General features: G+C 44.4%; 1 protein-coding gene across 1 annotated transcript; it reads left to right on the top strand.

The window, feature by feature from the left end:
* Positions 1–10,879: 10,879 nt before the first annotated feature.
* On the top strand, positions 10,880–11,332 carry LOC147098225 (histone H2A.J-like). The gene has a single exon (XM_085970093.1). It carries the CDS (start codon positions 10,895–10,897, stop codon positions 11,282–11,284), a length of 390 nt encoding a protein of 129 aa, XP_085826219.1. The 5' UTR covers positions 10,880–10,894; the 3' UTR covers positions 11,285–11,332.
* The last annotated feature ends 781 nt before the right edge of the window (positions 11,333–12,113 follow it).

The following is a 12,113-nucleotide window of genomic DNA, read 5'->3' as shown; positions in this document are numbered from 1 at the left end:
CAGAGTAAAACCCACACTCACATACCAGAGACTAACAGATACAGAGTAAAACCCACACTCACATACCAGACACTAACAGATACAGAGTAAAATCCACACTCACATACCAGAGACTAACAGATAGAGTAAAACCCACACTCACATACCAGAGACTAACAGGTACCGAGTAAAACCCACACTCACATACCAGAGACTAACAGATACAGAGTAAAACCCACACTCACATACCAGACACTAACAGATACAGAGTAAAACCCACACTCAAATACCAGAGACTAACAGATAGAGTAAAACCCACACTCACATACCAGAGACTAACAGGTACCGAGTAAAACCCACACTCACATACCAGAGACTGAGAGATACAGAGTAAAACCCACACTCACATACCAGAGAGTAACAGATACAGAGAAAAACCCACACTCACATACCAGAGACGAACAGATACAGAGTAAAACCCACACTCACATACCAGAGACTAACAGATACAGAGTAAAACCCACACTCACATACCAGAGACTAACAGATGCAGAGTAAAACCCACACTCACATACCAGAGACTGACAGATACAGAGTAAAACACACTCACATACCAGAGACTGACAGATAGAGTAAAACCAACACTCACATACCAGAGACTAACAGATAGAGTAAACCCCACACTCACACACCAGAGACTAACAGATAGAGAGTAAAACACACACTCACATACCAGAAACTAACAGATAGAGAGTAAAACACACACTCACATACCAGAAACTTACAAATATAGAGTAAAACACACACTCACATACCGGAGACTGACAGATACAGTGTAAAACCCACTTCGCATACCAGAGACTGACAGAAACAGAGTAAAACCCACACTCACATACCAGAGACTGTCAGGTACAGAGTAAAACCCACACTCACATACAAGAGACTGACAGATACAGAATAAAACCCACACTCACATACCAGAGACTAACAGATACAGTAAACCCCACACTCACATACCAGAGACTAACAGATACAGAGTAAAATCCACACTCACATACCAGAGGCTGACAGATACAGAGTAAACCCACACTCACATACCAGAGACTGACAGATACAGAGTAACACCCACACTCACATACCAGAGACTGACAGATACAGAGTATAACTCACACTCACATACCAGAGACTGACAGATACAGAGTAAAACCCACACTCACATACCAGAGACTAACAGATACAGAGTAAAACCCACACTCACATAACAGAGACTAACAGATACAGAGCAAAACCCACACTCACATACCAGAGACTGTCAGATACAAAGTAAAACCCACACTCACATACCAGAGACTGACAGATACAGAGTAAAACACACACTCACATACCAGAGACTAACAGATACAGAGTAAAACCCACACTCACACACCAGAGACTAACAGATACAGAGTAAAACCCACACTCACATACCAGAGACTAACAGATACAGAGTAAAACCCACACTCACATACCAGAGACTAACAGGTACAGAGTAAAACACACACTCACATACCAGAGGCTAACAGATACAGAGTAAAACCCACACTCACATACCAGAGACTAACAGATACAGAGTAAAACACACACTCACATACCAGAGACTAACAGATACAGAGTAAAACCCACACTCACATCCCAGAGAGTAACAGATACAGAGTAAAACCCACACTCTCATACCAGAGACAGACAGATGGAGTAAAACCCACACTCACACACCAGAATAACAGATACAGAGTAAAACCCACACTCACATACCAGACACTAACAGATACAGAGTAAAACACACACTCACATACCAGAGACTAACAGATACAGAGTAAAACCCACACTCACATACCAGAGACAACAGATGCAGAGTAAAACCTACACTCACATACCAGAGACTAACAGATACAGAGTAAAACCGACACTCACATACCAGAGACGAACAGATACAGAGTAAAACCCACACTCACATACCAGAGACTAACAGATAGAGAGTAAAATACACACTCACATCCCAGAGACTAACAGATACAGATTAAAACCCACACTCACATACCAGAGACTGAGAGATACAGAGTAAAACCAACACTCACATACCAAAGACTAACAGATACAGAGTAAAACCCACACTCACATACCAGAGACTAACAGATACAGAGTAAAACCCACACTCACACACCAGAGACTGACAGATGCAGAGTAAAACCCACACTCACATACCAGAGACTGTCAGATACAGAGTAAAACCCACACTCACATACCAGAGACTGACAGATGCAGAGTAAAACCCACACTCACATACCAGAGACTGTCAGATACAGAGTAAAACCCACACTCACACACCAGAGACTGACAGATGCAGAGTAAAACCCACACTCACATACCAGAGACTGTCAGATACAGAGTAAAACACACACTCACATACCAGAAACTTACAAATATAGAGTAAAACACACACTCACATACCAGAGACTGACAGATACAGTGTAAAACCCACTTCGCATACCAGAGACTAACAGATACAGAGTAAAACCCACACTCACATACCAGAGACTGACAGATACAGAGTAAAACCCACACTCACATACCAGAGACTGACAGAAACAGAGTAAAACCCACACTCACATACCAGAGACTGACAGAAACAGAGTAAAACCCACACTCACATACCAGAGACTGTCAGATACAGAGTAAAACCCACACTCACATACAAGAGACTGACAGATACAGAATAAAACCCACACTCACATACCAGAGACTAACAGATAGAGTAAACCCCACACTCACATACCAGAGACTAACAGATACAGAGTAAAACCCACACTCACATACCAGAGACTGACAGATACAGAGTAAACCCACACTCACATACCAGAGACTGACAGATACAGAGTAACACCCACACTCACATACCAGAGACTGACAGATACAGAGTATAACTCACACTCACATACCAGAGACTGACAGATACAGAGTAAAACCCACACTCACATACCAGAGACTAACAGATACAGAGTAAAACCCACACTCACATAACAGAGACTAACAGATACAGAGTAAAACCCACACTCACATACCAGAGACTGTCAGATACAAAGTAAAACCCACACTCACATACCAGAGACTGACAGATACAGAGTAAAACCCACAGTCACATACCAGAGACTGACAGATACAGAGTAAAACCCACACTCACATACCAGAGACTGACAGATACAGAGTAAAACCCACACTCACATACCAGAGACTGACAGATACAGAGTAAAACACACACTCACATACCAGAGACTAACAGATACAGAGTAAAACACACACTCACACACCAGAGACTAACAGATACAGAGTAAAACCCACACTCACATACCAGAGACTAACAGATACAGAGTAAAACCCACACTCACATACCAGAGACTAACAGATACAGAGTAAAACCCACACTCACATACCAGAGACTAACAGATACAGAGTAAAACCCACACTCACATACCAGAGACTAACAGATACAGAGTAAAACCCACACTCGCACACCAAAGACTAACAGTTACAGGGTAAACCCACACTCACATACCAGAGATTAACAGATACAGAGTAAAACCCACCCTCGTACACCAAAGACTAACAGTTACAGAGTAAAATCCACACACATCCAGAAACTAGCAGGTACTGATTCAAATCCTCCCACATATAACAGAAACTAAAAGGTACATAATACAATTCACACATACAAGAAACCAAAAGGTGCAGAATAAAGCCCGCCCTCACAAACCAGACACTGACAGGTACAAATAAAAACGCACACTCTGATACCAGAGACTGACAGATACAGAATAAACTCACACTTACTTTCTGATAGTGACTGACTGATACAGAAGAAACCCAAACTCACATACCAGAAGCTGACAGGTACATAATAAAACCCACCCACCATACCAGAAACAGAAGATAGTGAAAAAGACACTCACATAGCAGAGACTGACAGATAAAGTCTAAAACCCACACTCATGTACCAGAACTTACACAATCAGAGAAACCAGCAACAACCCCTTCATCCCAGGAATCAACCTCGTGAATCGTCTCTGAACTGTCTCCAATTCAAGTATATCCTTCTTTAAATAAGGAGACCAAAACTGTACGCAGTACTCCAGGTGTGGTCTCACCAATACCCTGTACAGTTGTAGCAGGACTTCCCTGTTTTTATACTCCACACCCCTTGCAATAAAGGCCAACATTCTATTTGCCTTTTTGATTACTTGCTGTACTTGCATGCTAACTTTTTTTTGTTTCATGCACAAGGACCCCCAGGTCCCTCTGTACTGCAGCATTTTGTAATCTCTTCCATTTAAATAAAAGTTTGCTTTTTTATTTTTCTTACCAATGTGGATAACCTCACACTTTCCCATACTATACTCCATCTGCCAAAAGTTTGCCCACTCACTTAGCCTGTCTATATCCCTTTGCAGATTATTTGTGTCCTCTTCACAACTTGCTTTCCCACCCATCTTTGTATCATCAGCAATTTTGGCTACATTACACTCGGTCCCTTCATCCAAGTCATTAAGATAGATTGTAAATCTATCAGAGACTGACTGGTAGAGTGAAACCCTGACACGGTGCCACACAAAAGATTATTGCTTAAGATAAAAAATCACGGGATTGGGGGTAATATTCTGGCATGGATAGAGGATTGGCTATCCAACAGAAGGCAGAGAGTTGGGATAAATGGTTCATTCTCAGGCTGGCAATCAGTAGCTAGTGGTGTTCCGCAGGGGTCAGTGCTGGGTCCCCAACTCTTTACAATCTATATTAACGATTTGGAGGAGGGGACCGAGTGTAACATATCAAAGTTTGCAGATGATACTAAGATGGGAGGGAAAGTAGTGAGTGAGGAGGACATAAAAAACCTGCAAGGGGACATAGACAGGCTAAGTAAGTGGGCAGAGATTTGGCAGATGGAATACAATACTGGAAAGTGTGAGGTTATGCACTTTGGCAGGGAAAATCGTAGAGCAAGTTATTATCTTAATGGCAAGAAACTGGAAAGTACTGAAGTACAAAGGGATCTGGGGGTCCTGGTGCACGAAACTCAAAAGGTTAGTATGCAGGTGCAGCAAGTGATTAAGAAGGTCAATGGAATGTTGGCTTTCATTTCTAGGGGGACAGAATATAAAAATAGGGAGGTATTGCTTCAGTTGTACAAGGTATTGGTGAGACCGCACCTGGAATACTGCGTACAGTTTTGGTGTCCATACTTAAGAAAGGACATACTTGCTCTCGAGTCAGTACAAAGAAGGTTCACTCGGTTAATCCCGGGGATGAGGGGATGGACATATGAGGAAAGGTTGAGTAGATTGGGACTCTACTCATTGGAGTTCAGAAGAATGAGAGGTGATCTTATTGAAACATATAAGATTGTGAAGGGGTTGGATCGGGTGGATGCGGGGAGGATGTTCCCGATGATGGGTGAAACTAGAACTAGGGGGCATAGTCTTAGAATAAGGGGCTGCTCTTTCAAAACTGAGATGAGGAGGAACTACTTCACTCAAAGGGTGGTAGGTCCATGGAATATGCTGCCCCAAAAAGCTGTAGAAGCTACATCATTACATAAATTTAAAACAGAAATAGACAGTTTCCTAGAAGTAAAGGGAATTAAGGGTTACGGGGAGCGGGCAGGAATTTGGACATGAGTCTAGGTCCGGATCGGTCATGGCCCTGTGGGTAGCGGAGCGGGCCCAGGGGCCGTGTAGCCTGATCCTGCTCCTATTTCGTGTGTCTAATTCTGTTAGATTCAGGAGATGGTTCTGTGATAGTAGATTGGCGGTTAGGATCAGATCAGCCATGATCTTATTGAATGGCGGAGCAGGCTCGAGGGCCGATTGGCCTACTCCTGCTCCTATTTCTTATGTTCTTATGTTCTAATGAGAGGGAGGAACTGAATGAAATCAGTATTTGTAGGGAAATGGTGTTAAGGAAATTGACGGGATTGAAGGCCGATAAATCCCCAGGGCCTGATAATCGACATCCTAGGGTACTTAAGGATGTGGCCCTAGAAATAGTAGATGCATTGCTGGTCATCTTCCAAAATTCTATAGATTCTGGAACAGTTCCCATGGATTGGAGGGTAGCTAATGTTACCCCACTATTCATAATAGATGTTGGAGAGAAAATGGGGAATTATAGACCGGTAAGCCTGACATCGGTAGTGGGGAAAATGCTAGAGTCCATTATAAAAGATGTAATAGCAGAGCACTTGAAAAACAGTGACAGGATCGGACAAAGTCAACATGGATTGACAAAAGGTAAATCGTGCTTGACTAACCTACTAGCATTTTTTGAGGATGTAACTGGTATAATAGATAAGGGAGAACCAGTGGATGTGTATTTGGACTTTCAGAAGGCTTTCGATAAAGTCCCGCATAAGAGATTAGCGTGTAAAGTTAAGGCACATGGGGGCAAGGTACTGACTTGGATAGAGAACTGGCTGGCAGACAGGAAGCAAAGAGTTGGAATAAACGGGTCTTTTTCCGAGTGACAGGCAGTGACTAGTGGGGTACCGCAGGGATCGGTCCTAGGACCCCAGCTATTCACAATATATATTAATGATCTAGACGAGGGAACTAGATGTAATATCTCCAAGTTTGCAGACGACACAAAGCTGGGTGGACGTGTGTGCTGTGAGGAGGATGCCGAGAAACTCCAGTATGATTTGGACAGGTTGGGTGATTGGGCAGATGCATGGCAGATGCAGTATAATGTGGAGTCTGCTCCACCATTCAATGAGATCATGGCTGATCATCCAAATTAAGTACCCTGCCCCTGCCTTCTCCCCATATCCCTTGATCCCTTTAGCCTTAAGAAATATATCGAACTCCTTCTTGAATATATTTAATGAATTGGCCTCAACTACCCTGTGTGGCAGAGAATTCCACAGGTTCACCACTCTCTGGGTGAAGAAATTCCTCCTCATCTCTGTCCTAAATGGCTTACCCCTTATCCTTAGACTGTGACCCCTGGTTCTGGACTCCCCGGCCATCGGGAACATCCTTCCTGCATCTAGTCTGTCTAGTCCTGTTAGAATTTTATAAGTTTCAATGAGATCCCCTCTCATTCTTCTAAACTCCAGCGAGTATAAGCCCAATCGACCCAATCTCTCCTCATACGTCATTCCTGCCATCCCAGGTATCAGTCTGGTGAATCTTCGCTGCACTCCCTCCATGCAAGAACATCCTTCCTGACTGGTACAGAATGAATCTCACACATAATCCAGAGACTGACAGCTAATGTACCTCACTAAAGAAAGAACCCGTATACGCCAATCCTACTGGCATCGCTCAATCATTCAGTCATTCATTCCTCCGTTCGTTCGTTCGCTCAAGTGTAAATTCTATTGTGCATGTCTGCGTGCGTGCTTGTCATTTGTCTACCTGTGTGCATACGTGCGTTCGTTCATCCATCCAGACAGGCCTCATGCTCACCCAATAGGATGCCCACTTTCACCAGGCTGATACCTGGGATGGCAGGAATGACGTATGAGGAGAGATTGGGTACAGTACTAGAAACTGACAAATACAGAATCAATCACACAATGACAAGAGTATCAGAGACAGACATACAGAATGATTCTCACTCTCACCCACAGTGCCAGAGACTAAGGGACACAGCATTAATCTAAATCTCACATAGAGCACCAGAGACTGACAGATGTAGAATTAACATCACTCTCACATACAGGATCAGAGACTGACAGATACAGAAAGTACTCCTTTGTCACATGCAGTACCAGACACTGACCAATACAGAATCAATCACACACTGACAGAGTATCAGTGACTGACAGTTGGAGAATGACTCCCACACTCTGCCAGAGACTGACAGATACAAAATTAATTTAACTCTCACACACAGTATCAGAGACTGACAGATAAAGAATGACTCCCACACTCACACACACAACCAGAGACTGACAGATACAGAATTAATTTAACTCTCACACACAGTATTAGAGAGTGACAGGTACAGAATGACTCCCACATTTACATACGGCACCAGAGACTGACAGATACTGTAAGAAACTAACTCTCACATACAGAATCATAGACTGATAGAGAGAGAATGAATCTCACACTAACACAGAGTATCAGAGACAGACAGGCACAGAATGAATCCCACACTCTATACAGTACCAGAAAATGAGAGAGACAAAATTAATCCCACTCTGATACAGAGTATTAAACACTGACGGATACAGAATAAATCTCAATCTCAAACATAATACCAGAGACTGACAGATACAGAATATACCTCACGGTCACATAGAGTATCAGGCGCTGACTAATGCAGAATCAATCCCACACTGACACAGATTATCAGAGACTGACAGCTACAGAATAAATCTCACGCTCACATACGGTATCAGAGACTGACAGATACACAGAATGAATCTCACACTCGCATACAGTACCAGATAGTGACAGATATATAATTGCTCTAACGCAGACATACAGAACAAAGACCGACAGACAGAATGAACCTCACACGGATACAGAGTATCAGAGTCCCCGACAGATACAGAATGAATACACAATCACATGCAGTACGATTGATTTACAGATAGATTCAGTCACACACTCAAATACAGTACCAGATACTAGCTGAAATGGAATGAATCTCAAATTAATATCAAGTACCAGATACTGATAGATCCAGAATGAATCTCAGACTTGCATGTCCCAGTGACTGACAGATGCAGAATTAATGTCACACACACGTACACTATCAGACAATGACAGATTCAGAATGAATCCCAACACTGACACACGGTACCAGAGTCAGAATCCCATCCTGACACGTGGTACCAGTGACAGACAGGAAACGAATAGATCTCACACTCAGAGTGTAACAGAGACGGAGATTGAGAATGATTCCCACACTGACATAAATCACTAGAGACTGAGTGATACAGAACAATTCGCACACACAGTACTGGAGACTGACACATACTGAACTAATGTGCCGGGGACCACACCGCAAGGCGTGAATATAGTGCACAGGTTGGAGGAAGTACATCTAAATTGCTACCTGGTCCGGAAGGAGTGCTTGGGGCCCTGGATAATGGTCTGGGAAATGGGGAATGGGCAGATGATGCTCCCTCTGCTCTTGGAATGACCTTTCTGACCGCAGGGGGCGCGCTGGAGGCAAACACAAAGTCTGATTGGATACATAAAGAAGCCAATCAGAGAGATGCAGAACAATGGAAATTTGACATCACTCCTATGCAGCCAATGAAAATCATTGCCTTCACCCATCCCTCGTTAACATAGGGCTGTGGGGGCCGCCTATTTAATCCCAGCCCGGAGCGGGTTTGTGTCATTTTGTGTCTGAAATCGAGTTTGAGAATGGTTGAGGAAAAGACGAAAAAAGCTGCCAAGAAGGGCGCCAAGAAAACCGTCACTAAACCGGCAGCGAAGGGCGGCAAGAAGCGCAGAAGGTCGAGGAAGGAGAGTTACTCCATCTACATCTACAAAGTGATGAAGCAGGTTCACCCCGACACCGGCATCTCCTCCAAGGCCATGGGCATCATGAACTCGTTTGTGAACGATATTTTCGAGCGCATCGCGAGTGAGGCTTCCCGCCTGACCCATTACAACAAGCGGCACACCATCAGCTCCCGGGAGATCCAGACCGCCGTGCGCCTGCTGCTGCCCGGGGAGCTGGCCAAGCACGCCGTGTCGGAAGGGACAAAGGCGGTGACCAAATACACCAGCTCCAAGTAAAACTCCACGCTGTCCTGAACGAACAAACCCAAAACACAACGGCTCTTTTAAGAGCCACCCACAACCTCTCTGAAAGAGCGACACAATCGCATCTCTCTAGGCTTAATTTACTGTATCTTTTTCCTGATAAACTGTATGAGAACGTTTAAAGTTCCAGCTGTAGATTTAGTTTTGAATTCTCAGATAAGCAGTTTCACTGACCGGAGCGACATTAGGGTCGCTGTTGTATTTCCCGCCCAGTGAACTACAAACACGGTCCCTGATCGCTCTTTCCCTCTGCACTCAGACACGTTTATTTGCAGCGCCAGCTGACGAATTAAGAGCTTGTTTTCGGGAAGAAACTCTGATTTCAGTTACCTCGCGCTCTCTCTCCAGCTCTTAAAGTTTTTTTAAAATAAATGTTGGAGGTTTATTGTCCCGAAACTTCTTACAGACGAACAACCCAGAGTGGGAGTTCTTACAGAGACCAGAACGGGGGCAGTTTGAACACTCTGTCCCTCTCTGTTCTCAGGACTCCCAGTTCGGGTTTCACTGCCGCAGCGGCGCCTGTGCAGAGGATCGATCGATAATCTGTGAAACCTCACTTTTACAAAGATTGGGCTGGAATGTGTCCTGTTACATAATCAAGGGGGATCGAGTCCCGCAAATTACAGCTCAAAATTAACATTGATTTATCTGTAAAACATTACCACTGCATGTATACTGTTAACTACAAAGCTGTTAAGGCTTTATTTTATTGTGTTAATATTGAACCCGAAATTAATCCTGATTGTAACAGCCTGGAATTTGCAAGGGAGAAATGGAATAAGAAAAAAGGAATAAAAATTGTTTGGAAATCTTTGGCTAATAGAGAATTTATTAACTTTATTCGCTCGTTTAGGAAAATATTGGAGGGATTTTTGAAATTAAAAAATCGTTGGCGGTCTGACTGTTGAGTTCAGTTATTTCCGCCCTCTTTTCATTGGCGGGAAAAGCAGACTGTGATTGGTCACCAGAAAACACCAATGAAATTCACGAGAGAGCGACCAATCACAAGCTCGCTCTCTGCATTCCTCCAGAAGGTATAAGAAGGGCAGATGTGGGAGGACTTTCTCACTGTTTCTCTGACCGTGTTGATAGTGGAAATGTCTGGAAGAGGGAAAACCGGCGGTAAAGTTCGGGCCAAGGCCAAGTCCCGCTCCTCCCGGGCCGGACTGCAGTTCCCTGTGGGCCGGGTTCACAGGCTCCTGCGAAAGGGCAACTACGCTCAGCGTGTGGGTGCCGGAGCCCCGGTCTACATGGCTGCTGTGCTCGAGTATCTGACCGCTGAAATCCTGGAGCTGGCCGGCAACGCGGCCCGCGACAACAAGAAAAGCCGCATCATCCCCAGACACCTGCAGCTGGCCATCCGCAACGACGAGGAGCTCAACAAGCTGCTGGGAAAGGTGACCATCGCTCAGGGCGGGGTGCTGCCTAATATCCAGGCGGTGCTGCTGCCCAAGAAAACCAGCACTGCCAGCTCCAAGACCAAGTAAAGCGGACAAGATTCAATGTAACAACCCAAAGGCTCTTTTCAGAGCCACCCACTGTATCTGAGAAAGGGCTGGTCACTGTCAGAAGAAAATGATCCATTGATCACAATTATCTAATTTGATATTCTGTGTAAATGTGTCAAACACAATCCCATCTCTGAATCTATTCATAATCATAATCAACTTTACTGTCATTATTCGTGCACAAGTGCAGTACAACGAAATGTAGGCTTGCGGCTCCTGCGAGTACATTTAGATTAAGACATTCAGTCCCACACTGAACCCTGTTAATGTCATTGAACCCACGCTGGACCTCTCACCGGCCACCCGGTTCCTGAATCTACCCAGTCCCACATTGAGCTCCAGCTCCAGTTACATCCAGTGTAGGACCAGTCCCCGGTCTAGTGCTGCTCAGATCGGCATTTGTCGCATGTTCCCGGGCTAAAAGTTGCCTGTTTATTGGCCGATTTCCACAGGCTCTGCCGCCACGCCGCACTCCGGGTTAGACTGGGGAGATTTGAGAGCCGGGAAAGGAATCTGATGCCTTTAACACCAGTGTAAGTTCATTGAACTATTGAGCACCTGCTGTCAGCTGGATTCAGGGAACTGAAAGTGTCGGTCTTCGAATGGTTCTGTAGGGGTTGTGGTTGATTATGCTATGGTAATTATTGTGTTTAATGACCAAAATCATGAGGGGTCCAGACAGAGTAGAATAGAGAGAAACCGTTCCCATTGGCGGAAGGGTCAAGAACCAGAGGACACAGATTGAAGGCGATTGGCAGAAGCTCCAAAGGCGACAGGAGGAAAAACTGTTTTTCGCAGCGAGTGGTTA

The sequence above is a fragment of the Somniosus microcephalus genome, chromosome 29 (genome assembly GCF_052327205.1).
Source record: "Somniosus microcephalus isolate GS21.2 chromosome 29, FLI_Smic_1.0, whole genome shotgun sequence".
Taxonomy (NCBI): domain Eukaryota; kingdom Metazoa; phylum Chordata; class Chondrichthyes; order Squaliformes; family Somniosidae; genus Somniosus; species Somniosus microcephalus.
The sequence above is the reverse complement of the archived record's forward strand: the minus strand, read 5'-3'. Positions and strand labels throughout refer to the sequence as shown.